At 44.6% G+C, this 15133-nt stretch overlaps 1 protein-coding gene across 3 annotated transcripts; it reads left to right on the top strand.

Annotated features, from left to right (window-relative positions):
• Positions 1-119: 119 nt before the first annotated feature.
• Pp2A-29B (Protein phosphatase PP2A regulatory subunit A) lies at positions 120-13443 on the top strand. Of its 3 annotated transcripts, none has more exons than XM_050179319.2 (8): positions 120-328; positions 2411-2501; positions 4237-4337; positions 5926-6306; positions 6924-7933; positions 9991-10082; positions 12889-12916; positions 13003-13443. In XM_050179319.2, the coding sequence occupies exons 1-8, from the start codon at positions 245-247 to the stop codon at positions 13061-13063; spliced, it is 1848 nt and encodes a 615-aa protein (XP_050035276.1). In that variant the 5' UTR covers positions 120-244; the 3' UTR covers positions 13064-13443. The 3 variants fall into 3 exon arrangements, with proteins under 3 accessions (XP_050035276.1, XP_072144569.1, XP_050035278.1); XM_072288468.1 differs by having other exon boundaries at positions 12886-12916; XM_050179321.3 differs by lacking the exon at positions 12889-12916 and having other exon boundaries at positions 121-328.
• Positions 13444-15133: the final 1690 nt, after the last annotated feature.

The following is a 15133-nucleotide window of genomic DNA, read 5'->3' as shown; positions in this document are numbered from 1 at the left end:
ATTTTTTAGTACTTTTTTCTTTTCGTCATTTTATAATATATTTGATTATAACATGTTTTTACGTGGCTTCACTAATCCCATAGGAGAGCGACAGTCGTTTGCCCGTGGTACACCGGTGGCTTGAAATGTAGCGACTCTCGCCGTTGATATTGCGGTTGTCTTGGCTGTAGCGCTGAGCCCGTGTCGTCTGTGTTGTTTTCATTTTACAGCGGGTCTCGCTGACCTGCCCTGAGATTCTGCTGAAATGGCAGCAAGCGACACAAACACAGAGGATTCACTCTACCCGATCGCGGTACTAATCGACGAACTAAGGAATGAAGATGTCCAGGTGAGGTTTATCGTCGTTCATGCTCGTCTCCTCTACTGTCGTGTTAGTCCTAACAGATTGTATGGCGACGACTTTGCGAAGGCGGTACAGTTGAGGCCTTCTTACGAGGTTCTTTTTCTTCCGCTTTCCTTTATGTCAGAGTACCGTCCAGCTTACGTCACCAGCGGCTTTCGAGGGATTCTTCATTTTGTAGTAGTTCTAATGTGAGCTCTGAGGTATCAGCGCGATGTGCCTGTAGGTGGTTTTGACGCTTGACGACATCGTCAAAGTTACTGCATCAGATGTACGAAAGAAAAAAAAAAAAGCCCGATGTTTGTTCAGTGTTAGCAGAATAAATACAGCTTCGTAATGAAGTGGTGCCAATGTCGGTATTCTGATAGAGAAGCCTCGTGCTTCAGTGTAAACATCGTGAAGGCGTTTTCCGGCGACGCGCCTTCGACTGAAATCTCATTTTGAGAAGTATGTAAGTGATGCGCTATAAACGCTGAATAGGATTTCCGTTCATTGATTCACCATCCAATTAAGTTAGTTGCGTCATGTTGTTTGGTACTGATTTTGTCAATAGAAAATACAAACATGCTGCGCACGAAGTTGCGGAATGGGCGATGCCCGTCCTGTTACGCGCACGGCATCGTTCGGATTCAGTGGTGTACTACGCCGTGTTAATAGCCGTCTTGTGATGCCCAGTACTTCTCTTTAAAGCCATTTGCCTCTTCCTTGGGGATTGGCGTGCGTCGTTTCCTCGTCGGATATATTTGTAGATGTATATGAAGCTTAAATGTCCTCCGTGTGCAAGTACCAGAAAACGGGCTAACATAAACGCTGTGTGCTGGTCGCCAAAGTAGTGCAGCTCTGCTCCGCGTAATAAAAAGATGATATCCAACATTAAATCTGCACAATGTAGGCTCATACGAATCTTATAAGAACACCGGCCTTTTAATGGAATCGTGCAGTATATTCGGCGCCTTCTTTGATTCACTTGATTTTCTGTCATTTAGCCATTCGAAATGTGACACAAGGGATGTAGAAATAGAGCTTGTGATCTTTGCGATGCATAGGATAAAAATGAACATATTGCATGCATCGCCGTTAGTTGTAAAGCATTTATTTAACTGCTTCGCTTTGCTGAATATGTGAATCAGAACTGTATTATTTCTTATTGATTGCCATAGACATTCATCATTCTTCCATTCACTGTTTTCATTCTGTTCTATTTGTATTCTGTTTAAGTGAAGATTAGCGAGAATGAGCCAGAGTTCTTTCTAGGTAGGAAATGTTCTGGAAAACCTACCACAGTGTGCTCAGCGTGTAGTGTGCAGTCTGCAACACCAATGGCAGTTGTCAGTCGTGTTATGCTGAGTGCAAGTAGACTTTTCAATATTACCTTGCTGCAAACACAAATACATGACTAGCAATACATGATTCTAGCAATTATACCTAATTATTGTCGTTCAGTTGCAGCATGGTAAACTCGTCTATTACTGCTCAAGTGCAAGCACAGTCGTAATAATCTGATATTTTTAATTTGTATTAAATTATGGTGGCATTTGTATGCAAGCCATGTAGTATCCTATTTAGGAGCAGTTCTTCGAATGGAGTCAGTAGTATCGTCTATGAGAGAGTGAGGAAAAAGAAAAAGTAAGGGGATTTAACAAAATGCTACCGTGCACTTGAGAAGGGGAATAAACAGACAAAAAAGAGAGGTGGAAAAAAAAGGTCACTAGCTGCATGCACACGCACAAGTTCACACAAAAGTACATAAGTAGTTGCCAAGGCATGCCAAATTTGGTAACTGCAGCAATGCTCGCTGTGCTGTTTATACCACTAATGCACATAACCATGGTTCTACGATTTTTGACCCCAAAAGCATTGTTGAGTCAAACCTGTTTAACGCTGTTTGAAGTGGGAAGCCCTCGATGAAGTGAGCATAAGACCACACTAGTAATTTGTTCATGCATGAGGTGTGAGTTGTGTGCTCTGTATGTGATAGTGAGACCTTACGAGAAGCCCTCGTGGCTTTTGAATCCTCACTTACATCTGCATCTTCGAGAAGTTCCAACACTTCACATTCATGCATTTCAGTTGCGGCTGAACAGTATCAAGAAACTGTCAACTATTGCGTTGGCTCTTGGTGTGGAGCGAACCCGCAGCGAGCTGATTCCCTTCCTCACTGGTACGTGGTTCTTCTATATGCACTCGGTTTCTCACTGCTGTTGCAACTTCATCAGGACCACTATGAGCACTTTTGTCTATAATTACTGAAATGAATTTTAAGTTTATGCAGCATGGCTTGTCATTATTATTTTTTTTTTAATGAGCTTGGCATTTGGAGTAAGAATTGGTTGTGGGCCTTGAATGGTGGGACACATGAACAATGCTCATTGTTCTCTATTGCTGCTATTTCAGTTACCAGAAGCTGTCACCTTGCTACAGCACCATGGCAAGGTCGTCAGGCTGCTGTCTAATTAAGCTTTAATTAAGAACTGTTTGTTCTTGTACTTTATCCTTTTTGTTGTTCCTAGCAGATATACCTTGCAAGAAATTACATTTGAACAGAGTTGGTGCATGAGCAATCTAGTATTAAATGTTGCCTCCCTGTGTAAAATTGTACGGTGGATCACAGCAAGTGGTTTGCTCTAGTAACCGTTCCGGCTTGTGTTAAAACACATTGGCAGGCTAGTTGGTTAGAATCCATGATAGAATACATAAGCGCGACTGAACGAGGACGTAGAAAGAAACAGATACAGAGACAGCACTTCTACTGTTAGCTGTTGAAATATGTGATGATTGCATGCTTTAATTGCATGTTAACCAGTTTGCTGGGACCTTGAGGTCTTTATTGCTTGAAATTGTTGCAAAAGATAAATAATGGAAGCCATACTTAAGTTGCGTTGGATTTGGCTACCATTCTAAGCGTAATCCTGCTTGGCTGCTGAAGGAATTACAATATAGGCCTGCAGTTTTACTGTGAGCAACAGTTATGGGTGAGGAAATCAGCCGATTGTGGTGGTCATTCATTCCTCACACTTTGGTTCAGGCATAACTTTATGAAACAAAGATATCCAAGCAGGTATTCCTTGAATCTAGCTAATCATGTTGAGCCAAGTGTATTGGCCACAAAGCCATGACCGCTTTGTTCAAGTAAACAGATAAAGCTTGCATTTTTGAATGATACTGCTACATTAGAAAACGTTGAATATGAGCAAAATTTATAACATGAAATTCTTCGCCTTGTGCATACTTTTTGTGAAGCGAATGGTGTGTCTGTATACAGTGAAGAATCCTACTCATCTATAGCGAATAATTACGTTGGATATAATGTAGGTTGAAAAACACTTCATAGCAAGTGAAGACAAAGGTGTGTTGTTGCAAAGAATGGGGCATAACTGCAGTTTGCAGAAATTCACTTCAGAGTCATAGACTAGCTGGAGTCTGGTGCCTTTTTTGTGAAATTTTTTACAGCAGTCGGAAAGCATCTGGAACGAATATGTAACTCATAGTATCCTATGAACTGCCAGCCTTGGTATGTTTTTAGCCCAGGCTAGGAAGAGTGTCACGCTGTAGCTCTTGTGAGAGGCTTTGTCCTGCTTCATTGCACCACATGTCTGTCACTGCTGCTCGCATGTGGTGGCACGAACACGCTGACCTCTCTGGCTGCTCTAGGCTTGATCAAAGGTAAACACAATCTCTTGTGTAGACAAAATTTTATTGTCTATATACGCTGTACGTCGCATAACTCTCGGCTTCTTTAGGAGCATATTGTGGGTAACGCTGTCGATCGCTTGCTCCTCAAGTCCACGATACTAAAACCGCAGGCACCAGCTTTAATTTAATTCTTGTGTTGAGACATACTTGTGCAGTAGTTCATTCTAGCCTGAGGTGAGGGTGTTGCCTTTTTGGTGATGCAGACACCATCTACGACGAAGATGAGGTGCTTCTGGCGCTTGCTGAGCAGCTGGGCAACTTCACACCACTGGTTGGTGGCCCTGAGTTTGTCCATTGCCTCTTGGTGGGTACTGGTTTTACGAACCATTTTACTTACTGTTGCATTGTCTAATAACATAACACCAATCAGTACATTAATTCGTGCAGTATATTAAAATTAATTACCCTTGGAAACCATGCTAAAAGCTTGGCAGGAGTGATTGGTTTGCATGGCATAATATGGTGCACACAACAGTGCACCTTACTTGCCTAATGGCTCTAGTTTCTTTGGAGAGCAGTGGGATAATAGTAGAACTCACCCAATGGACAAGGACGAGCTTTTGCTTTACCTAAAGTGCCACTTGGTTAGTTGGAAAGCTGTGCATGACAGGCTGGTTGAGTAACATCTTGTTGGTTCATTCAACAGAGTGGCAAGACAAAACACAAGATAAAGTGCACGGCCACAAACCACTACATTTCTAGTTCGAGCATTAAGTCATCTGTACTTCATTTCATACTTGTTAGCAGGCAAACCCTGCAGAAGCTACACAACTAACGCAGTCATTGAAGCCTCATGCAGTGCATTTCGCAGTTCAGTTATTTTTGAACCGCAGTGCTTTCTACAAAATAACTACATCGTATGTTACAGCTACAACATCTGAATGCAGTGAAGCTACATGTTTGTACGGCTTTGTTTTCAGTGTACATGTATACGAGACCTTCATCATGAGTGTAAGTGGTGCACCGTGGCTGCGTGTCTCAAAATGCGACGTTCCATTCATTTAGTGCATCATCTTCTATGGAACAATTACATGATGTTTTGCAGCACAAAAATATGAGATTTAATGGTGCATTGAAATGTATGATGCATACATATGTTACCCTCTTTTTTTGTCATGAATGCAAGCAGTAAGAAAAGTCTTGCTAGACTTGATAGCGCTGCCTGTTATATCATGTGTCCCACATAACTTGTGTGAAGAATTAAATATATCCTAGTGCCTCATAGCTGGACAGAACCAAGCTACTAATGTTGTTTGCTGTCACTTGGAGCAAGTCGGACTAAAGCATAACTGCGAGTTGGCCTAGTTGGAACAGATTAGGAACAGAACTGTTGTTAGAAAGCGCTCGTCCTTGTGTTGCACCTATTCTTCGTCCCTGTTTGCGCACAAAAAGTTTTAAGATGAAGTCGGACTATTTTCGTATTTTGCCTAATTACATAACAATTACACAAAATTTTGCCTAATTACATGAGTGCTGCACGACCGGTCGTGTGGTACCTTTCATGTTTCAAAAAGCTTTCTTTGAGGCTTAGGAACAGCTATTACGTAGCACGTATTGAGCAACAGAAAGCTCGATCATGAATTTTTAGGATGGTGTTCAATTTTCTCGTTGATGCTTTGCTCTGAATATAAATAAGTTAATTAATTAATAACTAAATTCTGATTATGTACTTAGGTGAAGTACAAGAATAGTCTTGACTTGCTCCAAGCAACGGCCAACATTACCCTGGTTCTGTCCAGCTGCGTAGCACTTGCATGCTTCTAAATTTTAACACACGTGGGACACATGGTATATAAAATAGAGTATATGTAGTTGTAGATGGTCATTGAGGCATGCTGAATGTCTGAAATATGTGTAAGCAGGCGTGAAGCAGTACGTGATGGATCATGCAGCCCCCTCTCGAGAGCCTGGCCACCGTTGAGGAGACGGTGGTGCGGGACAAGGCAGTTGAGTCCCTGCGTGCTATCTCGCAGCAGCATAGCGCGGCTGACTTGGAGCAGTACTTTGTGCCCCTAGTGAAGCGGCTCGCCTCGGGTGACTGGTTCACGTCGCGTACGTCGGCATGTGGCCTGTTTGCCGTCTGCTACCCACGCGTGTCTCCGGCTGTCAAAGCAGAGCTGCGCAGCCATTTCCGCAACCTGTGCCAGGATGACACGCCCATGGTGCGACGAGCGGCGGCCTCCAAGCTGGGTGAGCTGGCCCAGGTTGTCGAGCCTGAATGGCTCAAAGGGGACCTGGTCGCCATGTGGGGGTACCTCGCCCAGGACGAACAGGTGCGTTATGCTTGTTGTGCAATTACGCTGCTTGGAACAAAGTTGTGGAGCTGCAGTGGCCATTAGGACGCAAAAACATATTCACTTGGATTGGCCAAGGCCCCTGTAATTGCCATCCACCCGCAGTATTCGTACATGTCCCACCATTCTCGTGTGTGATTTGAATTTCCGAACAAGAGACTGATCTCTGCATGTTCAGATTGCATGCACTGCAATCCTGCGGGCGGCATGATGAAAGTTGCTGCACTGTCCCATTGTACTTGGATTCAAAGCAACATTGAGGGCACTGCCAAGGAGAATGCCAGTGGTGGATTTTTCCAATGAATTTTAGGGAGAAATTGGGGCGTGCACCTCCTCCGCCCAACTGCTATTGTAGAATCCTTTTATTCTCGCTTCCTGACTTTTTGATCTCAAAGGCTAAGCTGATTTGTCATGGCACAAGCACAATATACCTTAGTCGCCCTTCAGCCCGTTAAGGAACCACTACTACCAGTATGCTTTGCTGCATTGGTGTACTAAACCTTGTGATGCATCCTGTTTTCAATGAGTCAGTAATTTTCTTTCTCAGAGAGAGCTGGTGAATATTTCTTTAAAACCATGCTATTGTGTCTGTACAGGACAGCGTGAGGCTGCTCGCAGTGGAAGCTTGCGTGTCACTTGCTGGCCTCCTGCCACGGGAAGATCTGGAACCGCTGTTGCTGCCGACCTTGCGCCAGGCAGCCGAGGACAAAAGCTGGCGGGTGCGCTACATGGTGGCGGACCGCTTCACCGACCTGCAGAAGGCCCTTGGTCCTGAAGTGACGCGTGCCGACCTGGTTCTCGCCTTCCAGAACCTACTCAAGGACTGCGAGGCTGAAGTGCGGGCAGCTGCCGCTCACAAGGTCAAGGACTTCTGCCAGAATTTGCCTCCTGAAGTGCAGGAGCAGGTGATTATGAGCAACATTCTGCCCTGCGTGAAGGACCTCGTCTCTGACCCAAATCAACACGTCAAGTCGGCCCTGGCCTCCGTCATCATGGGTCTCTCTCCAATCTTGGGCAAGCAGAACACCGTGGAGCACCTCCTCCCACTGTTCCTCTCGCAGCTCAAGGACGAGTGCCCAGAGGTTCGACTCAACATCATCTCCAACCTAGACTGCGTCAACGAGGTCATTGGCATCCAGCAGCTTTCGCAGTCGCTGCTGCCAGCCATCGTCGAGCTGGCTGAGGACTCCAAGTGGCGCGTGCGGCTGGCTATCATTGAGTACATGCCACTGCTAGCGGGCCAGCTGGGTGTAGAGTTCTTCGACGAGAAGCTTAATGCGCTGTGCATGACATGGTTGGTGGACCATGTGTTCGCCATACGTGAGGCGGCCACTCAAAACCTGCGCAAGCTGGTTGACAAGTTTGGCAAGGACTGGGCCCAGGCCACAGTTATTCCCAAAGTGCTGACCATGTCACGCGACCAGAACTACCTTCATCGCATGACCTGCCTCTTCTGCATCAACGTGCTGGCTGAAGCATGTGGCGGTGAGGTTACCAGCCGTCTGATGCTCGCCACTGTGCTCGGTCTTGCCAGCGACTCAGTCGCCAATGTCCGCTTCAATGTTGCCAAGACGCTGCAGCGCATCGCACCCCTCCTGGACCCACCGTGAGTGTCCTTCTCTGGTTGCTGTAGGTATTAAAGCCACTGTGACAGTGGCAGTAGCTGTCTTGCGGCCATGTGGCGGAGGTCATACAGTCCTTGTCAAAGGTTGGGGGTTCAGCTTTCTTGGTATGACACTTTACTACTGGGCTGCAATGGCACAAGGCACTGTGCGCAGTTTCCTTAGAGCACAAGAATAATATTTGGGGAAATATTTTTATGTGAAACCGTCAGATGGCCTGTTGAGCGAAAAAGCCGGTGGTGTCTGTAGCAGCAAAACTTCCCAGTGGCTGCTGTGCCACGTGTGCTTGTGACGCTGGCTCACGCCTGCTGGCTCGGGCCTCGGCGGAGCAGAGTGGGCAAAAGGGGACACCTGCTGCCACGGTGTTGCTTGAGGGAAGAGGGCGTTGCTGTGAGGCCACATAACCCTCACTCGCTCTCGGAAGCCCTGTGTTATCCACGTGTTCCTTGCCTGCATTCTAACTGCGCCTCGGTAAAGCCAAATCGAAACACTCCAAGCGTCTAAGTGCGCTCACTTGCCTGCAAGGAGTTCATAACTCTGCATGCTCAGCAGCATTCAATTCGACAGTAATGCTTTTGCATTCACAACTCGTAAGAAGTGCGTAAGTGTCTTTGGAATTTTTTTTTTTTTTTTGACACATCTGAGAGCAACTACTGATGTCGAGATGGCAAGGAAGCTATGTAGAATCCGTGTGTCAATCTGCTTGTTTTGTTTGCTTTGTGACTGCATACAATAGCTTTTAGCTTGAGTCTTGAAGTGCTTCCTTTGTTTCTGAACATGTCCATCACGTGCTGAAGCACAGGCACTGTGGCAATGCACACGTGCTTGAACACTTCTTGTTTTTGGTAAAATCGCTGAAATTTTCAGCTAGACGGCTTGTTTTACTGTGATATGCTTAGTAAAACTAGCAAATCCAGCATATACCTGCAGGAGCTGATTCGCAACACATTAATAGCGGTAGACAGGTACCCATCTCTGTGACATGAAAGAGTGAATACTCTATAGCCAAAGCAAGCAATTGTGATTGTAAATATGACAAGTGCTCTGGCATATGGAAAGTTGTTATCCAGGATAGGTTGTAGGATGTAGCGTTGTGGCGCTCTGCACAGTTGGATACCCAAGAATCGAGTCGAACAAGTTTTTTATGGACTTCCGTCATCATTCAAGAGCAGCTGCATAGAAAAACACCCAACTGCACAGAATGCCACAGGGCTCAGTCCTGCAGCCTGTCCTGGATATAGCAACTTTCCATATGCCAGAGCACTTGTATTCACAATCACTTGCTTGGCCACAGTTACCCCTTGGCCCTTCGTGGTGGACTCTCTAAGGCTCTTCAGACCACCTGAGAAGTGCACCTCTTTACCAACATAAAATTTTTTCGTCAAATGTAGGTACAGACTCTAGGAAGAATGCTGGCAAGTGTCCGGAGCGCCCTTAGTAAATTAATATAATGCATGTTTCTACAAACCAGTTTGGTTTCAATACCCAGGAGGTTAATGCACTCCATTCCCGAGATAACTGCTGCTGCCACAACACATGCAGCAGCGTTGTCGACATCTTTAATCGCAATATTATCATATACAGCCCTACTTCTACTCAACACCAGCAAATTTTGCTCAGTGTCGCATCACGACAATGTTGACGCCACACCGACATTTCGAGAACAACTTTAGCATTAACCTAAAATATAAGTGCTTTCCAACATTCATGCTTGTTAAGTGTATCATTTTATGTGCAAAAGGCATATGAGAGTTCCTGCAGCCTTGAAAGTATGCCAGTACGTACTGCATGAAGACCTCGTTTCATTTGTCCTCTGTAACAAGGAGGGACCACTGTTTATAACTTGTTTTGGGCTAGTTTGTATGGTTTGCTGTAATCTTTCTTTCAAACTTTTTTGTACATCCCCCTTGTGCCATTTGAAAAAATGCACATGGGCTGATAGATGTGCTGTGTGTCGAAAGAATATGCATCGCTGTATTTCAAGGCGTGTGCTGCCTACCACAAGACTGTCACATTGCATATGCTGAAATTTGTTTTGTAGGACGCTGCAAGGCCAGGTAAAGCCCTGCTTGGAGAAGCTGAACACAGATCCAGACGTTGATGTTCGGTACTTTGCATCTGAAGCCTTGGCAGGTGGGTAAAAAAGCTCTGGTCCCGTGAAGCCCATACGAAATAAAATTTACTGACCAGTGTTGAACGTGGGCTTGTCGTTTCGTCATGTTAAGGCTAGTCCTTTAACACAAAAACCACAAGTACACGTCTGCCTCCTCGTGGTTTCTTAATAAAAAAAATAATAAAAAACACTCCTTTACTCTACTGCGTCAGACATCCTTGGGTCTTGCCTGCTTTCTATGATAGCAATGTGAAAACCATTGTTGCCTGTTGTAAAAAAATAAAGTCATACATTGAAAGCACTGTCAAGCATTTGCAGGTGGCGACACCAATGCTCTTGGCTGGTCAAACTCTGTCAAGAGCCAATTTCACGTACAGTAGTGGGGAATTAATGTTGAAAAAGCTAGGTACGAATTGCTGCCAAATCTTCCACTTGTACATAGGGTGCAAGACGAGGATGACGTGTTAGAGAATGGCCTATGGTATAAAGCTAATTATGAATGGTGTGCCTTCAGACCAGAGTATATAAGATGTTTCCATGACAATTCATAGCTGTCTGCAAAATGATTGTCGCAAAAAAATTAGGGGTGAGCAAATCAAATACTACACACTAACTATTCATATTCTAAAAAAAAAATTCTTCGGAACGGAAACATTGTACCACTGCGTGCTCACGCGTGTAGGCGCTAACAGTCATTTTCATTTTAAAACAGCATGAAATAAATGCTTTGTCTATTTAAAGGTAGTCTAACAACAAAACAGTGTTTCTGAAACTAACAAAATATTTCACAACCAAATGTTAAATCTGGTTACTGCATGTTGTCGTTAATTATCAGAAGTGAGACGACAGACGTTTTTGAAGTAATAAAGAAATAAAAATAAGTGGCTAATGCAAAGCTTTTTCGGTTTTGCAGCAGAAGCCTATGTGAAAACTTGCAATTTTTGCTACTAGTTTGTCATTTATTGTTTTTCACAGTCAGACTCTTAGCAGTTTTATTTTTTATGCTACAACCTGTGATGATTTTCTCGTAATGCAGTGGACCTTTTTACTCGTATCTGTGGTGCACGAGACCTTCAGCAGCTTTTATTCCTCGCGCTAACATTTTAGTGTTTTTGGAAATCTAGTTAGAGTTGCCCTGTTCTTGAAAAGCTTATTTGCAACCGTGCTGTAAAGTTGAGAGGCTGTTTGTTCAGGTTTTTAATTACATTATTTAGCTTATGTTTAAAGCTGATCATTTGTCCCTGATAGTTAGCTGCTTTTCTTGCACTAGTAAAAATAAGGGTGGTACTTAATTACACTGAAACAAGTATTCCTGCTGTAAATACAGTCAAACCTCACAAATAAATGGATATTGCAAAGTGCAATTCCCCTTAATTCCCCTTGAAATCCCTATAGAGATTCATAGCGCAGTATATACAGTAATGGATTCATTGAACAAAGTAATTCTGGCTCCCACTTCCACTTCATTACAGTCGAACCCGGCTATATTGAACTCTCAAAAAAACGCCTATCAGTTCGATATAGAGCATAATTCGATATAAGCCTGCTAAATGATTGGACGTCATAAAAGCACATACCATTTATAAAATCAGTTTATTAATGGAATTAGCTTAGTTTCGCATGAAATAGGCCTGCATTTTCTTCTGCTTGGGCAATTTTGTTGCCTGTGATGCACGCACTTCTCCACATTGTCTAAGGAGTCGGAGCAGCTGAGGCCGCATTCGCGCAAAAGCACCGGACTAGTGCGAGCGCACCAATCACTTCGGAGGACGTGGGCAAAGGACCGTCGTTGCTTTCCTCATTGTGCCCAATTTCATTTGTGCTCGGTACGATGTCGGCAATGTAGTCTTCATTTTCGGGCTCTCCCGTGGTCGCAACACCATCATTTGCACTCACAAACTCGTCCACCGTTCATTCGTCAACAGCTTTCGGAAATTCTGACAGCTCATTCCAAACTTCGGCAAGACCAGCAATGGCTTCGCTGCATTCATCAGAATTTACAGTCATCACGCGGAAGCCGGCACAGCTGAAGCTATTTCGAATGAACCACTCGTACATGGCCGTGCGTACACGTCGGGCGCCACGGGCACCGGGTCGAGAGTTTGGCTGCTTTAGCCCTAATCTCCCCTTATTCTTCAAGATCGTGCTGAGAGCTCCTCGGAATCTTGCACGCTGCGGCGACATCAGACTTGTCACCGCATTCAACCCCATTTATGATTTCGAGCTTCACGATCACGGCAACAGCGCGGGAGAAGGCCCACATGACGCACACACAAGGAACCAGAAAAGCAGCAAGACAACTCGCACTTTCGCCACCTTTCGCGACGAGGGCACAAGGCGAGGCTGTCTGAGCAAGCGCTGCGGGTGGGCAAAGATCATATTTTGCAGGGGGTTGTCGCTCAACGCAGCGCAGTCACCGTAGGGAGAGCGGTTGGATGGAGCCGGGTTTCCCCGCCACCACGAGGGAAAGCCAACTTCTGGGGGCATTTTTCCGCAGCTTGACGTTCTATATATCGGGAGTCGCTGCTATTTTTGTTCAATGTAAGCGAAGCTTTTGGTATATATACTCATTGTAACTATACCGTGTCCAGAAATTGTTCGATATATAGAATAATTCGGTGTAAACGGGTTTGATATAGTCGGATTCGACTGTATATCAAGGTTTTACTTTATATGCATCTGCACTTGACTTCGATTCATTAAGATATTTTGATATTCGCCCACCCCTCACAAAAATATTTGCACATGAAATGTAAGTCACTGCAGATACTAAAGTCATAGACGTAAAAGCTAGCCGTTTAATTATTTCTTAATAACTTTCAGCAGTAAAGGAAGGTGGACAGCAGCCCCAAAGGTAGGCTTGAAAATAGTGTTGTTGGCTTGGTTTTCTGGATGTGTTTGCTGATGTGTATTTTTTTGTGCTCAACTTTTTATTTGCAGTGGTGCCGTGAAACCCCAGCCGGCTAACCCACCCAATCCCGTCGTAGCCAGTAAAAATTAAAGTTCTGCCTGCAGCGCGTGTAAGCATTGCACACAAACGAGTGACCAGTGGCGTCTTATGCTGCCCTGCTGGCCCGAGCACTGCAGCCCGTTTCAATGGCATGAGTGAGGACAAGTCTCCTTGGAAGGGCAACAGGCGGAGAAGGGTGTTTCAGAGTTCTCATCATTGAGCTTGTGGCGTGATCATTGTAAACTAGTAAAAGAATGCTGACGAGGTTATGTTCCCTGTTTGCCTTTTTTTTTTTTTCTTCTTCACCTGGGAACAAGGAGCTGATCGGAGGACAAACGACATCTATGGGAAGTGTTAAGCAGACGTGATGTAACAGTTGTCTCAGGTTTTCACCGATCATTACAAACTATTAAACGAATACATACCGAGAATGCTGCACTTGTTTTTGTCTTTGCACATTTGGGAGCATGGAACTAGAATTGTTGGAAGTTTATAAAGGTACACAGAAGGGAAATGTACATTGAAGTAAGCTAGATGGGTAGATTTAACACTTCGAAGTGCAAACAATTGAACTTTACTAATGAAGCTGCATTCGACACGAAAGTACCTTCTGTATATGCTATTTGCAAGGAACTTTGAAAGGCATGGTGCTAATCGCCTTGAAAGTCCTATGCTGCTCCCATATACAGTAGAACATCGTTCAAATGTTCTGAAAAAAAAAAAAACGTACGATACAAAATGACTAAAAGATTCGACAGTCACTTGTAGTAGACATTATGTAGTGAAATCATTGCACATGAGACGTGTCGAGCTGGTGGGGCTTTGGGGGGGGGGGGGGGGGGGGCGACCCAAAGCATGTTTTGTTTCCCTATGGCGCTGATGACCTGGAGTTTTGAACGCACCATGGCATGACCTGGCAGCTGAGTAGTACGAAAAATGCGCCATCCCGTAGAGTAGCACGGCTGTCGCTTATTTCGTGCCTTGTTTTGAGTTCCACGCACAGTTCTCTCACTTGAAAAGTGTTGGACGCGTACGTAGGGTGTTGTATGCTACAGAATGCAGCACAGGTCATGGAATGCGAGTGCTTTTTGTCCAACAAAATGTGCTGAACGTTCGCGGACCCGGCAAGTTGGTAGCAAACTCAAGACAAGTATATGTCAAACAACGCTGAGAAATGCGTGGTTCCCAAGCATCATCACTGCCGTTATTGATGCGTGGTGAATTGTCATGAGGGTCATGGCCCTTACACACTGAAATTTTCAACACTCTATGCGACGACCTGATGGCAAGTGACAAAATTGGCTGGGTAACATACAGGTTGCAGCTTCCCGCATTAAGCTATGCTGTCACCGGGCTGTATATAGCCAGTCTCGCTTGCTTTGTGTGTGTATTCAGTGTTCATGTTTTATTTTGGTGTTCAGCTATGGTAAAGGCACCTGCGTTCACCGAGAGTAGCCTGTGGATCATCTCATCGAGAGGGCACCCCATTTAAGCTTAACTATCAAAAATGCTGTCTCTAAAGGTGCGTGCAGATGATTTATTTTTATTAGAAAACTGCCATGCACAGGAATTTACAGGACCAAAAGGAATTTCTCATGATGAAGTGGCACACCTATCAAGCGAAAGTTTGTATAGAGCGGTTGAAAATGTTTCAGAACGAGTTGCTGAGAGAACAAGTGAAAGAAAATGCATCGACTGACCTTGCATAAAGTCAGCTGCGGTAATAAACTGTATATAAATACATAAATGTTTAAACATCCGTTGTCACATGTTAGTTTCAACAAATAAATGACAACAAATGAAACTTGCTGCGGCATCGCTCTTTCTCCGAAAAAGAAAATGCTACGCGCGTTGGCACTAAGGCTACAGACACCCAATCACAGTATTTACTGATTGTCACGTCTGGAAATGCGCTTTTGTGGCATAAGCAGGCATGTGCTCGGTAGTGTCAGTGTCAACATATACCACATCCAAGCTGAGTCGCGGTGCTAACACCAGCAGCTTATTGGTTTCATTAGTTAACTAATTCTGTGTTGGTGCACGTGGTTAAGCAAACAGACACATATTGCAGCAATCTGCCGTTGCACCTTGGCATCGCGTGACTTGAGCCACACACGCACG

Source organism: Dermacentor andersoni, chromosome 5 (genome assembly GCF_023375885.2).
Source record: "Dermacentor andersoni chromosome 5, qqDerAnde1_hic_scaffold, whole genome shotgun sequence".
Lineage (NCBI taxonomy): Eukaryota > Metazoa > Arthropoda > Arachnida > Ixodida > Ixodidae > Dermacentor > Dermacentor andersoni.
Note: the sequence above shows the minus strand (reverse complement) of the source record. Positions and strands in the feature narration are given on the sequence as shown.